This window comes from Hylobates moloch, unplaced genomic scaffold, assembly GCF_009828535.3.
Source record: "Hylobates moloch isolate HMO894 unplaced genomic scaffold, HMol_V3 SCAFFOLD_14, whole genome shotgun sequence".
In the NCBI taxonomy this organism is placed as follows: domain Eukaryota; kingdom Metazoa; phylum Chordata; class Mammalia; order Primates; family Hylobatidae; genus Hylobates; species Hylobates moloch.
Genome location: NW_026652289.1, coordinates 34,953,617 through 34,975,659, shown reverse-complemented (window position 1 = coordinate 34,975,659; position 22,043 = coordinate 34,953,617). Strand labels below are relative to the sequence as shown.

The 22,043-nt window shown below is 40.0% G+C and overlaps 1 protein-coding gene across 2 annotated transcripts; it reads left to right on the top strand.

Moving 5' to 3' along the window:
* The first annotated feature begins 6,078 nt into the window (after nucleotides 1-6,078).
* Nucleotides 6,079-21,296, top strand: ARRDC4 (arrestin domain containing 4). 2 transcript variants are annotated; one of them, XR_009209794.1, is made up of 9 exons: nucleotides 6,079-6,708; nucleotides 11,143-11,209; nucleotides 11,438-11,585; nucleotides 13,550-13,652; nucleotides 14,656-14,912; nucleotides 15,419-15,581; nucleotides 16,124-16,278; nucleotides 16,670-16,999; nucleotides 17,525-21,296. XR_009209794.1 is itself a non-coding variant. In XM_032175178.2 (8 exons), the coding sequence occupies exons 1-8, from the start codon at nucleotides 6,180-6,182 to the stop codon at nucleotides 16,724-16,726; spliced, it is 1,479 nt and encodes a 492-aa protein (XP_032031069.1). In that variant the 5' UTR covers nucleotides 6,079-6,179; the 3' UTR covers nucleotides 16,727-21,296. The 2 variants fall into 2 exon arrangements, 1 of the variants encoding a protein (XP_032031069.1); XM_032175178.2 differs by having other exon boundaries at nucleotides 16,670-21,296.
* The last annotated feature ends 747 nt before the right edge of the window (nucleotides 21,297-22,043 follow it).

Below are 22,043 nucleotides of genomic sequence, written 5' to 3'. Positions count from 1 at the left end.
CTTCCCTTCCTTCAGTTTTCTTTCCCCTTTAACCTTGAAGGCAGTATAGTGAAAACAGGACAGGTAGCCTTTGGTGTGATACTGTCCCTACCACTTACTGGCTGTGGAAAATGAAGCAAGACACATGGCCCATCTTTCTGAACCTTGGGAGCCTTGTCTGTCAATTCAGACCCCTATCCCAAGATGCACTTCCAGAGCTTTTTATGAGTTTGAATAGGATTGTTTATGTTGAACATCTGAATAGGAGTTCAGTGGGTGCTTAATAAAGATTAGGTCTTGTCCTTCTTCCTACGGATATTTTCTTTGCAAACTATTTCCAATTGTGAAGTTGTGAAACTGGAATTTGAGCCATAAATGAATTTCCAACATCAATAAGCATATAGATAGAGTCCCCCAATTAAAACTGAAGTGTGTGCAAACACAAATTTACAAGATAAAAAAATCTAAGCAATAGCAAGATGAATGCATGCACCATGCAAAAAGATAACCAATGAGCATTGGTATAATACTTAGGCAGTGATTCAATCACCTTCATAAAAACTGAAGGGTCCAAAAAGATAAACTGGAACTTCTGGTATTGGAAAATATAGAGTTAAAACATTACAGCCTATCTCTCCTAGCCATCATAACCAGAATTCTGAAAAGAATAATCATAAAAGCAATTATCTCAGCACCAATGACATTAGCAGGTGGTTTGGGGAGGGAGGTCAAAATCTGAAGTGCAAACTGTAACAAGAGTAAATGTTGTGTAGGGTTTTCTCTTTTATTACCTCCTGGCTTTGAACCAAGGGCAGTCTCAGTGGGGAACTACCAGAGGGCACAAACAGCAAAAGCTTAGAGACAAATCTATCTTTCATCCAGAGTAACAGGAAAAATGGTATCTACAAGCAGGAGAGTTTGGGGGAGTAGGTCTGATTGTTGTTCAATAAATTTTACCTTGGAAAAATTTTATATTTTCAGAAAAGCTGCAAAGATAGTACAGAGAGATCTTGTACACGTTCACTCAGTTTCCCCCATTATTTACATCTTACATTACCATGGTTCATATGTTGAAACCAAGAGACCCGTATGGGTACATTGCTGATATGGATTGGCTGTGTCCCCATCCAAATCTCATCTTGAATTGTAGCCCTCACAATTTCCCCACGTTGTGGGAGGGACATAATTGGAGATAACTGAACCATGGGGGTGGTTTCCTCCACACTGTTCTTGTGGTAGTGAATAAGTCTCATGAGATCTGAGGGTTTTAGAAGGAGTTTCCCCTTTTGCTTGGCTCTCATTCTCTCTTGCTTGCTGCCATGTAAGACATGCCTTTCTCCTTCCACCATGGTTTTGAGGCCTCCCCAGCCACGTGGAACTGTGAGTCCATTAAACCTCTTTTTCTTTATGAATTACTCAGTCTCAGGTATATCTTTATCAGCAACGTGAAAACAGACTAATACCAACTACTGTTAACTAAACTTGACTTTATTTGGATTCGCTAGTCTTTCCACTAAAGTTCTTATTCTGTTCCAGGATCCAATCCAGGATACCATATTGCATTTAGTTATCACATCACCTTAGTCTTTTCTGCTCAATGGCAGTTTCTCAGTCTTTCCTTATTTTTCATGGCCTTGAGAATTTGAGGAGTATGCATTGAATATTTTGTAGAATGTCCTTCAAATTGGGTTTTGCTGATGTTTTTCTCATGCTTAGACTGGACTTGCAGTTTGAGGGTAAAATATCAAAGAAGTGAAGTGCCCTTTACATAACATCATATGAGAGGTACACACTATCAACAGAACTTATCACTGGTGATGTTAGTCTTCAGCACCTGGTCAAAAAAGTGTTTGCTGGGTTGAAAGCAAGTCACTAGGTCTAGGACCCACTCCAAGTGAGTGGGAGGCGAATCCATATAAATTATTTGGTATTCTGCTGTAAGGAAGATTCGTCTCTTTTCCCCCATTTTTAGGTTTATGCCTTGAGAGTAGCATAAACATAAAATGTAAAATTGTCTGGTGGGTTTTCTGAGGTTTGTACAAATGTAAATTTTAATGTATGTGGATGTAATACACATGACAACTATAGCATAAAAGGGGAAGGGCAATCATTCCTAGAGCAACTGCTAAAATATATATATATAGTAAAAAAAAGAGATAAATTTAAATGGATTACTAAAAGATGTTCAAATAATCAAAATGAAGGCAGGAAAAAAAGAATAAAGAAACAGACACACTGATGAAGGCACAAACAAAGCAAATAATAAAATGACACATATAAAACCGACTGTCTTAGTCTGTTCAGGCTGTTACAACAAAATGCCATAAAACGAGGTGGCTTATAAACAACAAACATTTATTTCTCATAGTTTAGAGACTACAGAGTCAAAAGATCAAGCCACCAGAAGATTTGGTGTCCCATGAGGACCTGTGTTTTCATCTGGTGGTGGTTGTTGTTTTGCTTTGGTTTGAGACAGGGTCTCACTCTGTGACCAAGCCTGGAGCGCAGTGTCGCAATCTTGGCTCACTGCAGCCTTGACCTCCTGGACCCAAGCAATCCTCTTGCCTCAGCTTCCCAAGTGGCTGGGATTACAGGCACGTGCCACCATGCCCGGCTAATTTTTGTATCTTTTGTAGAGACAGGGTTTTGTCATATTGCCCATGCTGGTTTCCAACTCCTAAGCTCAAGCTATCTGCCCACCTTGGCCTCCCAATGTGCTGAGATTACAGGCATGAGCCACCATGCCCAGGCTCTTAATCTATTTAGCGTTGCTAAAGAAACAGAATACCTGAGGCTAGGTAATATATCAAAAAAAAAAAAAAAGAGGTTAATTTAACTCATGATTCTGGTGGCCAAAAAGTTTAAGATTGAGCAGCTGCATCTGGTAAGGAACTCAGGCCGCTTCCACTCACCACAGAAAGCAGAAGGGGAGCAGGCATGCACAATAGAGATCACATGGGGAGAGAAGCAAGAGAGAGAAATGGACGAGACTCTTTTTACCACCCTGCTCGAGTGAGAACCACAGTCCCATGAGAGCAAGAACTCACTCGCTCTTGCCAGAGGGTGTTAAGCTATTCATGAGGGATCCACTCCAATGACCCAAACACCTTCCACTAGGTCCCATCTCCCAACACTGCCACCTCAGGCATCAAATCTCAATATGAGTTTTGGTGTGGACAAACCATATCTAAGCCATAGCAGCCTGCGTCTTCATAGATGGTGCCTTCTACATCCTCACATGGTGGAAGGAGTGAGGGTTCTCTCTCGGGCCTCTTTTGTAAGGGCGCTAATCCCACTAATGAAGGCCCTGGCATTCGCGGCCTAATCACCTCCCCAAAGGTCCTCCCTCCTAATACCATCATCTTGGGCATTAGGATTCCAGCATATGAATTTTGGGGATGCAAGTTATAGCACCAACGTTGTTACGTTATTAAAGATCACATTACATGTAAATGGTAAACATGCCAATTAAAAGAGATTGTCAGATTGGATTTTTTTAACTGTCATATGCTGGTATATTAATAATAGCTGAACTCAAATATTCATTGTAATGTATACACAACAAAAATGGAATTTTATCTGTGAATGAGTTGAGTCACCATATAAATTACTTTCTCTCTAGTTATAGAATATTTTTGATTTAATATCCTCTTAATGCCTGGCTGGGGCAGCTCTGCTCTATAGCAAATTTGGCCAGACCCACTTGAGCCACTCAAATGGCTCTACGATGTTGACTGCTCAACAGCCATTTGCCCCTCTTCCTTGTTAACAGAGCTCTAATTGTGTTCAGCACCCGGAGAAGAATCACTGGTGTAAGTGAATTGTAAAAATCCTACTTATTTTTGCCAGTCAATAATCTATAGGTGTACATATGACTCAATTTTGGCCAATGACATGTAAGAAGTCTGTTGGGGGCATCTAGGATATAAATATATCTTCTTTCTGAGAGAAAAGAGAATTTTTGTTTGCTTGCAGACCCTCCCTTGCTTTATGTGTTGAACTCTGTGGTGTAAGGAAGAGAAGGAGACGCTTAGAGCTGTGGTAATCCCTACTACCATGAAGAGAGCAGAGTATGTCAAGGAGAAAGATAAAAGGATTCTGATGAATCAATCTGAAGGGTCCATACTCAACTGCTGACCTTTTCGTCTAGTAAACAAGAAATATTTTTAAAGGCAGAATGTGTGTTGGTCACACATTCTGTTGTTACCTGTAGCCAAAACCATTGTTTTTGTTGTTGGTGTTGTTGTTCTGAGATGGAGTCTCACTCTCTCGCCCAGGCTGGAGTGCAGTGGGGCAATCTTGGCTCACTGCAACCTCCGTCTCCTGGGTTTAAGAGATTCTCCTGCCTCAGCCTCCGGAGTAGCTGCCACTACAGGTGCGAGCCACCACACCCAGCTAATTTTTGTATTTTTAGTAGAGACGGGGTTTCACCATGTTGGCCAGGATGGTCTCAATCTCTTGACCTTGCGATCTGCCCGCCTCAGCCTCCCGAAATGCTGGTATTACAGGCGTGAGCCACCGCGCCTGGCTGGCCAAAACTGTTCTGAACTGAAATGAGAACAGAGAGTCTGGTCTTTCCCAGTACAGAATGCAAAACCTGCCATTTTGTCCTTTCATGACTGTTAGGACCATTGTCCTTTTCTCCCTCTCCCGGCCACTTAATTTGGAGGGAAGCATGACCTGGAGACAGTGAAAGTTTAGTAGAATAAGAGGCAGAACACTATTCATGTATTGCAGAGCCAATAATACTACACGGTTAGGATACATCATTCAATCACTCAACATTTATTGAACGCTTATTGTATGCTAAGATCTGTGTTAGGCCCTAGAGGTCAAAAAATGAATGAGAACAAGTTCTGTGTTTCAAATGAGTGGGATGGATAATACACAGATAAACATATAAGGTCAGGTTGTGTTATAAAAAAAAAAAAAAAGTAGGCAGAGTAAGAGCATGTTAGGAGCTATTCCAGACGAAATGGTCAGAGAACAGCAACTATTCAGAACTTTACACAGAGCCTAATTTGTGACTTTTCCACTTTCTCTGAGAGGTAATAAGGAAATTTTGAACTTATAAAACTTTATTAAAGCTCCACATTAATAATCTAAACTCAACGAGGGACGAGGGTAGTAGAGCAACCTTTACTTGGAGTTTTTTTTTTTTAGGAAAATTATTAAATTTCATTGTGAGATTAATCAATACATAACAGCTCACAAACGTGGCATGTCGATAAGGGGACAACTTAAAAGTTAAGAAAATGATGGCCAGCTAATGACAGCTATGCAAGATGGTAAAAAACAGAACAGAGAAAGAATGGAAGGTTAAAAAGGAAAATGTAACAGGACAAGCCAGAGGAACAGTGGGCGTGAGGAACAAGTCATCAAGGCAATTGGAAATTTTTGTGGATATGATACTGTTGTCAGGAAACTTTCGGGTGGGGCAGAAACTTGAGTGACAGATGTTGTTCAAAAACAATGTGATTCATGACCTTATTTACAGCAGGAAGAATCAGAGTTCCAGCTATTCCTAACAGCGATACTGCGGAGCTTAGGAGGAGAACGCCTTAGAGGATGTATCAGGTTTAAAACCACAACCCTCATTTTTCTTATCTATGGCTCTTACATGGGCTGGGAATTCTGAAACCTGGGAGAGGCGGGGATCAAAAACCTGGAGGTTAGAAGATTCCAAGTCATATTAAAGTCCCGATGCGGCCGGCCCCCAAGATCTCAGAAGGAAATATTGCCGAGTTTCGTCTCCCAGAGCATCTATTTCCTCTCGAGTATTGCAGATGTAACCATAAACCGCAAGCCAGTTACAGCCACAACTTCATGCTCTAGCGAGAACGCAGTGGCTCCTGCAAAGTCCTTACGCTGCTAGAAACCCCGCCCCCGTTCGTAACTATGGGAACGGCTGACACGCCGAGAGCCGGGGATAAGCCTGTTCCGCCCCCTCCCTGACAGATATTGTTTCCCACTGTCTGTCCACATGGGCGCACCGCCTCGCTATTGGCCTGGGCTCCAGGACTGTGCCTGGCCTCAGCCAGTAAACGGCCTGTGCACGTGCACGCCGGGGCCTCCCGATTGGCCAACACTCCCTGATCACGCACGGCCTTCCTGCGCCAACCCACGCGTGGGAGCGCCAATGAAATGACTCAGTGACCTTCTACAACAAATCAGCAAGAAGCAGGGCTCGCAGCTGACCAATGGCCGCCCGCCGGGGGTGGGCTGTCCCGGCCCTTGTCCAGCCCCAACTGGGTTTGTTAAAGCGACAGGCCTCTCGGCGAGCCGGTGCTCCATCGGGTACCGCAGGCTGCCGCGGCGGCCTCAGCCTGCCGCGAGCACCTGTGACAGCGGCGCCGCTGTGCTCGCGACCCCGGCTCCGGGCCTCTGCCGACCTCAGGGGCAGGGACGAGTCGCCCGGCGGGATGGGCGGCGAGGCTGGGTGCGCGGCGGCCGTGGGTGCCGAGGGCCGCGTGAAGAGCCTGGGTCTGGTGTTCGAGGACGAGCGCAAGGGCTGCTACTCCAGCGGCGAGACGGTGGCCGGGCACGTGCTGCTGGAGGCGTCCGAGCCGGTGGCCCTGCGCGCGCTGCGCCTGGAGGCCCAGGGGCGCGCCACCGCCTCCTGGGGCCCGAGCACCAGCCCCCGCGCCTCGGCCAGCGCCGCGGCCCTGGCTGTCTTCTCGGAGGTGGAGTACCTGAACGTGCGCCTCAGCCTGCGGGAGCCCCCGGCCGGTAAGCGCAGGCGAGCGCCTGGGGTTCCCCCGCCAGGCTGCGGGGCCGGGGAGGGGCTGGAAGGCCGCGCACCCGCGGGATGCCCACCTGGCAGGTGAGATCAGGGCGGGCTTCCGGGGGTGGGGTCCGGCCTAGCCTCTCGGGTAAGGAGAGACCGCAAGTCCTGGCTGCGCAGCTCTACCTGGCGACCCGCCCCTGGGGCCTGACCGGTACCAGTGGCTCGGGATTTCCTAGGACCGCGACGGGAGGGGGCCATTGCGTGCGGTGGGAACCTGTGATTGGACAGTGGGGGATCCAGAAATCTAGGTACTGTTCCTTCTGGTCCGAGGAAGGGACGGTGGAACCGGCGGCTATGAGGTTCCATTCTGCGGTGCCCGTGTCTTATGGCCTCCACTCCTCCCTATCCTGGGTACGTTCTTGGTTCATGATGAATTAGCAGAAATTTGGTTTTGGGAATAGGGAAGTAGTTCCTGAGGGGTAGGAGTTCAGAGGAAGTGTTTTCTAGACTTGACCATCATGCTTGGTTTCCCTCTTCTGGGGAGCAGGGCAACTTAGTAAGAGTTGTGCCTCTACCTGATACTGCTGCTGTTTCCTCCGCATCCTCTTCCTCCCCTCCTACCCGCTTCTTCCGCTGTCCCCCACTTCTTTCCACTCAAAATGCGTTTAGAGACAAGGGCATCTGGGCGTGTCGGGATTTCCCTTCCTGCTCACTGTGGTGAAGTCCAGTTCATAGTGTAGACTTTTCCAGAAGTACCCATGTGGGGACACACTACATGAGTGTTTCATTAATATTAGATACCAAAATTGGATCCCTTCAGTCACGAAAATACTAAGAACCATGAGTCTTACTCTTATTTCATGGATAGAAACTAGTTTAAACTTACCTTTTTGCCATGAGCTTTTATCTATCAAATAAAACAATGGTATGCACCTCCTCGCCTTGAAAAGTAAACGCATTATATCTATGTGCTATGTCTTATACAAAATATAACAGAATATGTGGTTTTGCCTTATCCTACTGTGGACACAGTGAAGTCCTCGAGGTAAGTGATCATCTGAGTGATCCCAAAATTGTAGTGAGGAAAACCATATTTGGAACCAAAACTGCCTTTTGGATCAATGGGAACAGTGTGTTAGTGATAGTTCTTACTCCTTCATGCACTCTCCTCAGTATGGCTTCCAGGATCAACCCAGGCCCCAGTGGAAGCAGACAATACAATTTGCAAGACAGCTGAATGGAGTCAAGGACCTTGGGAGAGAGACATACATTGATTTTTCTCCAGGACTTTGGACTCTATCTCTGGGCCTATAACTGCTGAGTAAATAGATGTAAAATTAAAAGCAGCTGAACCTGGGATTAGCAATAAAAAACTGCTTTGGTAAAATCTGGGCTAACAAATATTTTTTTAATTCACAAGTCAGATGTTTATTCGTCACACGCACACACATATATACATGTGGAACAGAATGTAAAAACTAGACAATTTGGAAATCTTAAACTTGTTTTAGAATGTATCATAGCACCTATTGGCACAATTACATTTTGCTTAAAATCATAGTCTCTTTTAGTTGAGGAAAAAAAATAAGTCACCCCTAATATCTATAGCTTGGAAGAAGTTAGCATCTTGACACAGTCTAGATTCTGGGGGTAATTTAATTACAAAACCTGGCTGTGTTTCAATAACCTAAGGAGATTTTTTAGAAATCCATATTATGTAGCACTGGGATCTGTTTTCACAAATGCTCTCCAGATAATTCTTTGACATCCTTAATCTAATTCAATTACTTGCTATCATTGTGATTGATTTTCTTCATATTTTTATTGAGAAATTGTAGTAGAAAAACAAGACAGAATCAGAGAGTTGGTTTCAGTTCTTGGTCACCCACCAGCCGTGTGACCTTATGCAAGTCCCTCACCCTTCCTGAGCCCCAGTCTCTGCCTCTGTAATGGTCTTCTGCATCCCATGGCTCATCAAAACCTTTAATTATGAGCTTTGGCTGTAAGACCATTAGTGATCGAAACATCTTCCTGTGACTTTGTAGTGCTCAGTATACAAGACAGAAATAATGAGCGGTTGGTTCAGAAGCAGAAATGGGCACGTGGTTCAGCTTGTGAACCTTTTACATTAAAAACAAAAATTGAGAAAGAGAAAAAGAAAACGAAGATTGAATTCCAAATATTATAACCCATTTTTGTCAGTTTTTCCATTTCTTTTTCCGGTTTATGTTTTGAGATAGTTGAAAGTCTAATTTTAAATGATATAGATCTTATGTCGATTTGTTTCTTAATGAAAAGGGAACTTCATGTCTCTCATTCTCTTCAGTATCCTGGGCAACTCTGTTCCTCATAAATGCCTGCCATGCTCTTCCTCATGCTATTCCCTTATCTAAATTTCCCTTCCTACCTGTCTTCATTCCAGCCCTCAGGTCCTGAAGATGTCGGGCCCACCCATGTTCCTTTGTGGATGCTCTAGGTTCTAGCACTCTATGGTCATTACTTGTGTACAAACATGTAATCTCCTTTCCTCCCTCGGTCTATTTGAGGATTATCCACGGTGCCTGAAATCTAAGCACTATACATTTTAAACTCAAATGAAATACACATTTCAAAACATTTGTAAATACTTGGTCATGTTCTGTAACCTAATAATTTCAAATTAGAACTTTAGCCCAGCTCTTTTAGGAGCACTGGGATTGCCTTGAGCCTTTCACTCCACAGCTGTCAGGTCGAGATGCTTCCCTGGTCCCTGGTCCCTGGTCCCTGGTCCCTGGTACTGTAGCTGTGCTGCAACCTGCCTGAGCACACCTCAGCCACTGGGACTTGCCCTGCCACTGAATTTAACATGATCTTATGCCCCTGTAACTCGTTCTTCACATTGCCTCCAGTCACCCACCTGTGGAGTATTCAAATTGACTTAAGTGGCAGGTGTGTCACTTTTTTATCCCCCTTGATGTTAACACATTAAAAATTTGGGGATAGATTCAGAAGACTTAATGGGTCAGTAATGTGTTCCTATCTTCTAAAAGTACAAAGTTGAAATGTCAGCTGACTTGGTTAAGGTCATAAAATAAAACTCTTTTTTTATTTAAGGGATAAAAAATTCCCATTTCACTACTGATTTCTTTAAATTTTTTTTAGTGAATGGATAAAGTAGAAATCTTCATTTTAGTGTCAGATGACCAGGCAAATCTCAGAGTTCTGTCTCTGTGTTCCCATTTCTTCATCTTATCCTATCCACAATAAGGGAATTCAATATTAAATCTGAGCATGAAATGAAAGGACAGTGTATAAGTCTCTCAAGAGAGCCTCCTGACCAACCGTGAAAGCCATGAAGTCTACTTTGGATCTGAATTAAACAGATTGTCTTGGTGCCTTCATCAGAGGTTTCAGTGGTGCCTCTGGCCTTACAAAGTCCCTCCACACCCTGCATTTTGGCCTTCTCACAATCCAGTGATAAGTTTCTGCATGAAATAAAATGGAGCTGGTAACCCAAAGCTGAGAAAAGGGCCCTGGCCATGCTTGGTAAAGCCCTTTCTGTATTCCAAGTTAGCCACCAAGAAACTCTCTGTTAGTCAGGAGAGCTCAAGGATACATACATGACTTGCTTAATAGCTTGTCTTGTTGGTTTGGCTGTTTTGTGTTATACCCAGTATTAATAATGTTCATCAAGTTTTCACCCCTTTCCATTTCTGCTCGAAGAACACTCAGTGTGATGTTTCTGGTATACCCAAAATAAATCTGTCTTTTGCTAAATTAGTTTTCGGTCCAATTTAATATTGGTATTTCCTGTTAGTATAATAGAATGGGGGTAGGCAGTTGTGATTTTTACATATACACACACGCACACACATATATACATATCCATATACACATATATATGTATGTCAGAGTTCTGAGCCTTAGCACTTTAGTAATTGGTCTATTTGAGAGTGGAATGTATGTGTGTATGTATAAGTGTTATGGTACTTGGTAAAAACTGGCCAAGTGCAGTAGCTCACCCCTATAAGCTTAGTGCTTTGGGAGTCCAAAGTGGGAGAATCATTTGAGGCCAGGAGTTTGAGACCAGCTTGGGCAATATAGCAAGACCCCATCTCTGGAAAGAATTATTAAAAATTAGTCAAGAACCATGGCACATGCCTATAGTCCCTGCTCCTTGGGAGTCTGAGGCAGGAAGATTGCTTGAGCCCAGGAGTTCAAGGCTGTAGCACTCTGGCCTGGGCAATAGAGCGAGACCTTATCTCTAAAACACGTAGACACACACACACACACACACACACATTCAAATTTAATTCTCTACATTTGTTTAATGAACTTTTGGAGTATGCTGCATTTTGCAGAGAGAAAAACTTCCTTCAAAAAATTAATTTACATTGTGAAAACTCTTGAGCTAATACTAACCACCCTTCATTAAAATAAAATACAATCTCTTACAGGTGAAGGCATCATTTTATTACAGCCTGGAAAACATGAATTTCCGTTTCGCTTTCAACTTCCATCTGAGTAAGTGAAACGCTACAATTTTGTGGTTATCTTTCTCTGCAGCATGTCCATTCAAATTTATCACTGCTAGGTATCTTCTGATTCTCAAGTATGCATGTTTATACTGCATAGCCCCTAAATAGACTTACTCTTTTTTATTTCCAACCTAAAACATTTTAAACCATGCTTTTTTTTGGCTTTGTTTAACTGCAAAGTGAACTCATAATTAATGTCTTTGGTTGGTTTCAGGCCTTTGGTCACCTCGTTTACTGGGAAATATGGAAGCATTCAGTACTGTGTGCGGGCAGTGTTGGAACGACCCAAGGTACCTGATCAGAGTGTAAAGCGGGAACTCCAGGTTGTTAGTCATGTCGATGTCAACACACCAGCATTATTAGTAAGTTCTTCCTTTTTCTCTTCCTCCTTCTTTTCCTCCTTCCCTCCCTTCCTCCTTCCTTTCAACAGTGGGATCTATATTTAGCCAGTTTACTGGTAGTCTGTCCTGTCACTTTCTGATGGCTTGGAAAACACAGTCTTGTAACCCAAAGGCATTCACTATAAATATATGATTCTAGGTTGGACAAATTACAAATTGTGTGTGTTAATACTATTGATTATGTCCCTGCTGTTCAGGGCTTCTTTTGCCAAAAAGTTACACAGGCTTGAAATGCATTAATAAGGCTTAATAACAATAATGCACACACAGAGAGTAGTTACTTTTACCAGAGTGGCCACATTTACAGGACTGGGGTATTCTAAACTCCTCAGTAATAGCAGGTTGAGGAACAGTAATTATGGAAGAGTATTAATCATGCTCAGCCTGTTATTGAAGCTCAGGCCATTATGCTATGTATCCTGCCATTTTGCATGTCATTTTCTAACATTAAGTAAGTGCATGCAGCTGCCGCTGAGATCCTTTCACTTATCATTTCCTTATGACAGATTTGGCCACATTAAAGCATTGAACTTCTAATAATCACCAGAAATACTGTAGACTGATAAGAAAGATCAGGCTATAAGTAACAACAGAATGGGCAAGATGGGAGCTAATGAGTTAGATTCTTTTATCTAAACCCATATTATCAAAATAATATAAAATTAGACCTTGTACTTTCATGACAGCTACTAGGACCTAATGGTTCTTCATTTAAATATGAATGAATGATTTTTTTTACTTCATAGAAAATACTGAGATAATTTAAACTTTCCATCACGATACTGATGTGACAAAGATATATTTTTCGTGTTGGAGGTTTTTCTAGCCTGTGTTTTTAAAGACAAGGAAAAAGCTAGCAGTTAGAAGTTGTTGTTTAAGTCTTATTTTCGCATGAAAAAGAAATAGAATTTAATGTTCACCTTTGGATTATGAAAAGATAGCAGATATGCTGTGGTTACATGGCCTCTTGTGGTAGGAATCATAAAATAGCCAGCACCCAGCTGGCCTGGCTTATAGCTATGACTTTAATAGCTGCTTTAAAACCATTTTTGAAAATTGGTGATGCCAAGTAGCTTGTATTTTTAAAAACTACTTAGAATTGGGAGGTTAAATATTTTTAAAGTTTTTATGACCATTGTGGGAATTGATTTAAAGGGACTTGTCTTTGCCAAAAACAGATGCTGTTGATCCCTTACTATTCTTTATATAAATAAAGAAAAAATATTGCAAGTAACTGGGTTTTGCAGAAAGCTTTGGTGTGTGTAACTTGTAAACTGAACATTGTAAATCTTGCAGTAACTTCTCTTGACACTATAGAATACTATAGTGAGACAGTATGTTTAATAAGCTTTTCAGATCTGTTAACACTACACATGTTATTGTACTATTACACAAAACCCCAAAACCATTCCAAATTAAGAACACATGAAATTTCTGCTTGATAATGCATTTTGAAGTAAGTGATGGGAAGAGGCTGTTTGCTTATTCCACTTATTAAATGCCAAAATAAATACAATGTTCTGATTCTTTTTTATTTTTATATCATTTATCCTTCCACCTGACTTTTATATATAAAGTCTTAAAAATAATTCTGTCATGTTTATAAGTACTAATACAGCTTTTGATTTTTTTTAAAAAAACATGGTATATTATTTCCTGGAAACATAATGACTTCAGGGTAAAATAAGATGGTGTCCCGCTAATTTTTGAATCTTAAAATTCACTGTAGTTTTCCTAAAAGGGGAGTCTTAACACCCTGTGTTTTTGTGCATATTTGGCCTAATATGTTACATGAGGATAAGAAAGTTTTATTCATTTTTTGGTATTTCCTTACAGCCATTCTGTGAAGAAAGATATAATTTTAAGTTCTATGAGTTCTCTAGAGTGGTTTAATTAAGGTTGTTTTATTGTTTGAAATTTTCAAGACCCCTGTATTGAAAACTCAAGAGAAAATGGTTGGCTGTTGGTTTTTCACTTCTGGTCCAGTCTCGCTGAGTGCCAAAATTGAAAGAAAGGGCTACTGTAATGGTAAGCAAAATGCTTGAAAGTCCACATGAAAGATTTTATTCATTTTCTTAGCTAACTTTAAGTGATTTTAAATAGTGTTTTTTGTAATTGTATGACGTGTATAGTATTTTAAAACATGAATAGTGATACATTTTTAATATAAATAATTGATATTTAAGTATTTTTAAACGGAGGAATTGTTTCCAGTCAAACTCCTGTTTTTCTCTGACTTCGATCCTGTTACTTTAGTAACAAAGAGTATAACTAGAGGAATGAGAAAATGCCAGCATCTGATTTTAATGTTGCAAAAGAATCTCCAGGGTTGTATTGCTAAGAAGAGAACTATTGGAGTATGAAATGCTGTTAGACATTCTGATTCCATGCTGGCTTAATATATGCAAATACATGGGACTGGAATGTAGTGTATTAACAAACTTAGCAATCAGATTGTTACTGGAACTGCCATTAGTGAAGGGCCCATTTCCAGCAGTGGATTTGGCCCCTGCTCCAGGATTCTGACTTGTTAGAAAGGAATTCAGTATGGAATGGTATGATGTGGAGCCATAATGTTATAAAACTTGCCTAATCCATCCGTTGATTCCTTCTGTGCCTTAACATTATTAATTCCTTAAAAGCAAAGGCTTTGTTCTCCTGTTGGGCAGATTTTAATTTGATAAGCACTAATGAGTTTGTTAGTGATCTTCTATACTTAACATAGTCCTGAATCATTTATTTGTATGTCTTATCCTAATTTATATAGACACTGGTCATTTACATATCTTTAGAATTGCTAATGCAATATTGCTACTTTAGAAAAGTCAATAATGCAATAATTAGAAAGTAAGATCTACCACAACCTGCAGTGAATTTTTATTTCTCTGGCTTGAATTTACAATGTTTTCCATCAAAGCTTCTCAATTTGTTAAAGTGATGTTGGAACATTTCAGCTATCTGGCCCTAATCCATTGTGGTGAGAACTTTTTCAAGAGTCTCTGAATCCTCCCTGGTTTTGTTTTCTTTTCAGGAGAAGCTATTCCAATCTATGCAGAAATAGAGAATTGTTCCTCTCGTCTGATTGTTCCAAAGGCTGCTATTTTCCAAACGCAGACATATTTGGCTAGTGGAAAAACAAAGACCATTCGACACATGGTCGCCAACGTGCGAGGAAACCACATCGCTTCTGGGAGCACGGACACGTGGAATGGGAAAACGCTAAAAATTCCACCTGTTACTCCGTCCATCCTGGATTGCTGCATTATCAGAGTGGACTATTCCTTAGCTGTAAGCAAAGCTCTTTAAAAAAAAAAAAATGTGCATGATGGACAATAGCTGATGTCATGTTACTGTGCATATGTAGAGTTACCTATAAAAATGTCATTTTATTTCAGCATTAACACCAGTTGGGGACTGTATGAAGATTGGCCCTTGTTTTTAATAAAAAACTATTCCCCACAGGGGATTTAATAGAATGCCATAAAAGAATTGAGGTACATTAAGGGGTGTTTGTTATATTGAAGACATATCCTTAATTTTCTATAATTATTATATAAGCCATGCAAACCTACAATGGTGCATGTTAAGGACACAGTTCTCTGTCACAGAACATTCACTATGTTTTGTATACTCTTCATTTTGTTTAATCAAGACAATTGAGAATTGTGATGGGGGTGGTGGCAGCTGACAAAAGCATTTGTTTCTATGAAAAAAGAAATTAATTGGGCTACCTACTGGAGGTATACCTTACATTTGTTCCTTTCTCTCTCTCTTTTTTTTTTTTGGCTTATCAGGTATACATTCACATTCCTGGTGCTAAAAAATTAATGCTCGAACTGCCATTAGTGATTGGTACAATTCCATATAATGGTTTTGGCAGCAGAAACTCCAGCATTGCCAGCCAGTTCAGTATGGATATGAGCTGGTTGACACTGACCCTGCCAGAACAGCCTGAAGGTAAAATATTTTGGCGTTCTTTCATAATGAAGTTTTACCTAGAAAATACCTAAGAACAGAATATATAAGCTATTAAATGCTCAAATGTTGATTAGTACTGCTACTATAGGTATCTTTATTCCTACTACTAAAAAATCATAAAGCATTAGTCCTGGGAGGGTCTTTGAAAGTTTAGCTTTATCTAGGACGCAAAGCTGCTGATAGCAGGTTCAGGAATAAGATGTACATTTCCTAATTCCTATTTGTAATAGGAAAACAATGAAAAATTGTCAAATGAATGGTGTGTGATGTATTTTCTGTAGTCATATTTCAGTGATATTTGTTTACCTACATCTCAAGAGACTAGAATATAATCTAATAGTAGTAGTTTAATAAAAGGAGAATCTATTTTTTATTGTAATATGCATAAAACCTTGCTGATGAGAGGGAAAGAATGCCATATTTTTATCTTCAAATTTAGCTGTTTCTTGTTTTTGTAACAGTTAAGAGTTGAGATTAATTTTTGAGTGGATTTCTTAACTCCAACTTCATTTCTATTTCAGCACCACCAAATTATGCAGATGTGGTATCAGAGGAAGAATTCTCTAGACACATTCCTCCTTACCCTCAACCCCCTAACTGTGAGGGAGAAGTGTGCTGTCCTATGTTTGCCTGTATACAAGAATTCCGGTTTCAACCCCCACCTCTTTATTCAGAGGTAAGCAAAGCGAAAGAAAATTAGACTTTTACTGTATTCTTTTCAAATAATCATTTTTTGTCATCCATTTATTACAGTGTCTGTTGCTGACTCGTAATTAGTAAGGGATACATTTAAATTTGTTTATACAGTGGTAATAGATCATCGCTGATTCATCTACCAGATTTTACTATTTTCCTCGTGATCTATGGCATTATATACAGTATTGTGGATTGCCTTTAAGGTGTGTTATTTGGCCATGGAATACAGAGAACTTACGCACCTTCTGGAACTTACTAATAACAGGCTCTGACCAACCTGGCATATAACCGTCATATAATTAGAAATAGGTACTAGAATCATTTTTAAATAATGCTACAACACTAATCTCAGTCCACTCTTTTTTTTGCAGGTTGATCCACATCCTAGCGATGTAGAAGAGACCCAGCCTGTTTCCTTCATTCTCTGAACATATTTCAGAAATCACTGTGTTCATCAGCAAATGAGAATGTTGGTTCTTTTCCTTCTGCCTTTTTGGGAAAGAGACAGGAAAGTTTCACTTGAAAACATAAATGAACATCAAGACTGAAGGCAATAGAAATTAAAGAATGTGAGAAATTTCTGGTGGGCCGACAGGATTGCTGCACAAGTTTACATGATGGTCATATATATATCCCTGTTAAAAACTGGGATGAAGATGTGCAAAGTCACAGAATGTAATGGAAGTCCTGATGGTTATAGAGTAAGTGAAAGGGTGCCTGCGCTGACCTGAGAGAAAGGAATCTGTAAACAGTGGAAACATTGTGGGAGTTTCCCATGGTGTTTTAAAGAGTGGAACGAAGGCGATATGAACTGAAGGGGTGAAGACTTGATTTTGGAGAGGGTAACAAAGCAAGGGTGTACATGAATAGGAAAATGGCCCGCTCCGAATACGAAGTGAGACCCTGAGGTTGTGGGTGCTTCATGATTTCCTACCACATTCAGGCCTAAAGACATCGAAAGTATCTTTCCTTGAGATCATGGTCATATGAGGTCCTATTGAAGTACTACAGTTTTCATTGTTTCAAGGGTAGACGAAAATGTAGTTTATAAATTGGCAGTACAGTATTATGAAAACAAAAAAGGGTTTCTCGAAAAGCTTGTCGGTTCAAAGGGGAAAGATGAATTTCATAGTGAAAACATGTTTTGTTGAAGGCTGTACTTTTTATCCCCTTTAAGTGCTTTAACAGGATAGATGTTTGATTTTCCTCGTATCTTATTTACCTAGGAGCACGTCAGAGAAAGAAGGGAGAAAGGTTGCATCTGCAGGATGCCTTGATAACTACACAGTGCAAAATAAAAGGCCTTTTTCTAACCTACCTCTAATGGGGTTATCAGATATGTTCTTAAATCTCTCACCCTGAGTACGCTTCTTTGGAGTTGCTGCTGTTTACAGCAACAATCGCATCTATCACGAAATATGAAACTGGGCTAAGGGGAAAATTCAGTAAGTTAGCATTAAATGGAAGTAAATATATGTATACCTAAGAGAATGTCAAAATAAACACCAAACCAAAAGAAGGTAGGAGTGCCATTTTTAAAAAAGACACAACTTTAATTCCTGTCAAGAGACCTAGGTCTACTGATGGCAGTCACTGCGTTGTATATTATTCCAGTTCTTCAGTAATTCTGTTTAAACTGTGATTTTTCTTTATCGTGTTGGTGCAATATTTTATTATCATTTAACCTCAGGATATTCAGACCAACAGGATTGTGTTGCTGCTAAAAGTCTGAGCAGTGTTTTACTGTCCCTAGCTCCCCTCCTACATGGTCACATGTTCACTTGCTTTTCCTTCCATCCGTTGGTTTTGTGAGCTGAGAGCATCTCTGGACACGTGGAAGGGAGCCAGGGATTCCTGTGATAGAGATTTTGAACCAGCAGAGTACTTTGGTTTTCTTCATGTCCTAAGGGTTTGATCTAGAAACCCTGGTGCTTCCCCTGCAGAATACTGTACTTCATTTAAAAGAATGATTGATTTTTCTTTCAATCAGCATGTTCACCAAAAACAGAAAAGTTCTTCTAAGGTTAAATTTTGTATTTAAAAATTAGTTGGCCATTTGATCAGGGAATTTTCTACACACATTAGGCAAATGTATGCTTTTCACCCTCTGGGCTTACCTCTCTTCTCTGCAATCATGGAAGCATCGTGCATAGTTCTTTCATTGTAAGCTGCTATTTAAATTCCCACAATGCAAAACTGTTAGACCAGTAATTGTGCTACTGAAATTGTCACAAAACGTTATTCCTTGATTTGGTTTTTAAATTTTGCTTTTGTGTGTGTGTGTCTTTAAACAGCTAATGTGTATTTAAGTGTTGTCTAAACAGTTGATTTTTTACTTTAGAAAAGATCATCTTCAACTGTTTATTGACTTCTAAGTGGTAGTTCATGCCTTGTCAAGGCTTTGTTCGACTCTATGATACTAAAACATAATGAAAGAAACAAACTCCAGTATGGAGAGAGGGAAAGTTTAATTATTTGGTTCCATCTAGAAAAGCAACTACTTTAAGGAATCCTTCACTAGGATTGTTTTATCATCTTTATTAGATAAATCATGAAGTGTCCCTGTGAAATTGAAGTGAAACTATCTCTGTAGGACTTAAGAGAATAGCTAAAAGGTGTGACTTGCCTTATTGAACTGATACTGGCATATCTGACCATAAGCAGTAGGTTGAAGATATCATTTTATGAATGTGGAGAGTTCTACATTGAAACAGAAAATACCTGGGAATGAAGATTAAAAATTTAGCTGCTGTTATTTGCTTGGTTATTCCCCCCTTGCTCTTCTTTAGTTTGAAAAAACAAAAACGTGGCCTTGGACTTTTCATTTTGATGCAGAAATTTTGAAATTGACAATGTGCATGTTTTGGTGCACAAAATCCTTCTGTTGGCAAAACTCTTTATGTTTTTGTTTTGCATAGTAAGAAACAATAGGCAAGGGTTATGTTTTTGGTAAGTTAACTATGAAAGCTTTCTTATTTTTATTATTAAAAATGTAACAATTTAACCCACAGGAAAAACTTTGTACACTTGTTTGAACCCTATGGGTTCGTTTTATTAATAAAATTATTACATTAATGTTATGAGTTGCTAGTTTTTTTCAAATATAAATTATTATAGACAAGGGAGCTCAATACCAAAAAAAAAAAACTGTTGCTGCAGTTAAAATCCTTTTCTCTAGGCGTGTTATCATGAGGGAAGAACAGCCCTAGAACCTGACTTTGTTTTTCCAGTGGGCTCAGTTTCCCAAGGTAGTCCAATTTTAGCATTCCATGAAGAAAAGTAGTTGAGACAAGTAAGGAAACTAAAGCTATATTGATTTAAAAAGCCTATCATCATTTATTCCCAAATGATAAGGATTACTCTTTAAAGCCTCCTGAGTTTGAGTGTTTGATTGTCCAGAATCTCCCCAGGATCGATTTAGCAGGTCTCATGGGCAGTCAAGGGACTCTTACTGGGATACACTGACCTAAGTATGCCACCCCTTTCTACACAAACACTCCAGTAGTTATGAGCACTAAATTTTATACAAGGAGGATGTAATGGTATGTCACTTCAAGGAAACCGCCCAGACCCCTCTGTCCTGGAAAACTACCACCTGAACTAAGGAGTAAGAATTAGTCCAGTTGGTTTGCTCTTCAGTTATTTTTAATAGATGGTGTTACATAATAAATAGGTTCTTTCTGTATCCACATTTATAATCAACATAAGTTGAAATATTTGTCTTATGCGATACTGAGGCAAAATTTTTGATTACCATTACAATTTCTGCAGTTTACATCTAGTATGAAATTTAGAACTAGGCAAGACACTGCAAAGAAACTGGGACAAAGCCCTCACATTACAAATCAGGATACCAAAACAGAGAGTTGTAACCTGACAGCGTGGTCCCTGCTTGCTCTGAAATGTCCTGATTCTACCATCTTCATAAAAGTAATGGGAACAATTAATTGTTTTCAGTTACACAGCCTAAGAGTTGCAGACCTGGTTACCTGGATAACTAAGCATATGCTAAATCAACAGTCTTCAGTGTTTACACTTAAGAGCTCTGCCTCCTGAAAGGACACCAGCCTTTGACTAAGTTGCTTCCAAGTGTGTTTAGTTGCCAGAATCTCTTCTTCAACAGAGATTTATGTTTCTGCCTTTATATAATGAAATAATTACAGACTCTCAAGAAGTTGCAATAATAGTACAAGGAAGTCGCGTGTACTCATCAACCGGTCGTCTGCAGTAACTACAGTACATTAGCAAAACTAGGACATTGAGAATACAATTTACAGCTTAGACCTTACAGGGATTTTGCCAGCCTTTGCATGCAGTCATTTTTCTTGTGTATGTTTTTGTGTCTAGCCCCATGACATTTTACCTCCTGTAGAAGTGTGTATCGTCACCACCACCACCAAGACACAGAACTGCTCCATCACTGCAAGGGAACTCCCTTGGGTTGTCCCTTTATAGTCACCCCCTCCCTCTCTCCATTTCCTTCCCTCACCCCAGCCTTCCCATCCGTTTTTCATCTTGGTAATTTTGTCATTTTGAGAATGCTAGAAAAATGGCATCATTCAGTATGTACCTTTTGAGACTGGCAGTTTTTTACTCAGCAGAACACCTCTTAAGATCCATGCAAATTGCTCCGTGCATCAATAGTTTATTTGTATTTTAATGGAGACATTTTAAAAGAAACAGAATCGACTACTTCTGAAATTTTCATTACGCACTTTTCAAAGAAAACGTGTGACATCGATAAGCACATGATACCTTTGTAAATATTTTGAGTTTGAGAACTTTTTATGTAGAAAATATGTAAATGCAGATTGATACAAATTTTTGGGCTAATGTTTAGCTTGTCAAATGCTTGAAGTATTTTGCCTTTAAATAGAAAGACTACATTATAAATGAGCCAGATAGACCTGTGATGAAATTAGACAACAAGGAGAAACTATATTGGGCTATTTAACATACCAGCTTCTGAGTCTGATAAATTTTAACATAAATTATCCAGGAAAGAGACTACAGTTGCCTAGTGTGTTTGTGTATTAAATTTTGTGAATTTTTTCTCTTCTGTTTCTTAATTCCTTCGTTCACACTCCCACTTCTTAATATCTGATGAAATGGAAAGACTACTCGGAAGCTGAGAACATTTTTAACTACAATATATGTGGTTATTCCTGATGAAACAATACTATAAAACATGGGCTTATTTGCTAAGACTATTAAATTTTTCTAGAAAGGAGAGCTCTTATTTTATAGAAGCCATTACACACTAATATTTCCCAAAAACCAGACACGAGTTTGTTGGTGATGAGCAGCAGCAGCAAAAGGAAGACACTGAGATGGGGTAGAGGTGGATAGAAAGGGTTGACCAGTGTCAACTTCTAGAGAATATCACTATAAATGAATTCACCATGAACTGTCTCTTTGGTGGAGGTTTCTGTGTTCATTGATGGAGATTTCACCATCCCTGACAAATTTTCAGGGAACCAAGATGTCTTCCTGAACAGGAAGAGACACGCTTCAGGCAGCTTCTCCCACTGGAAACAAGGAAAGCATAGGTGCCTCCCTCGTGTTTGCAAACACCTGCCATATATGTGCACACACACGCATGTGCACACACAAACGCTGTTATTTCTTCCTCTCCTCCACACCCTTTACCTCCAGAGCTGTGTCTATTTCAGGTAAGAATTTAAGCTCCATTACAAAACGAACAAACAGATAATAGGTTCCTACTTCCACAGGAATTTATTGGAA

Bases quoted from the DNA above. Each gene is read 5' to 3' on its own strand.
- ARRDC4 (XM_032175178.2), top strand. From the start codon at position 6,180: ATGGCCGCCCGCCGGGGGTGGGCTGTCCCGGCCCTTGTCCAGCCCCAA. The intron at 11,210-11,437 runs GTAAGTGAAACG...GGTTGGTTTCAG, and splicing joins CGCTTTCAACTTCCATCTGA to GCCTTTGGTCACCTCGTTTA. The intron at 11,586-13,549 runs GTAAGTTCTTCC...GAAATTTTCAAG, and splicing joins TCAACACACCAGCATTATTA to ACCCCTGTATTGAAAACTCA.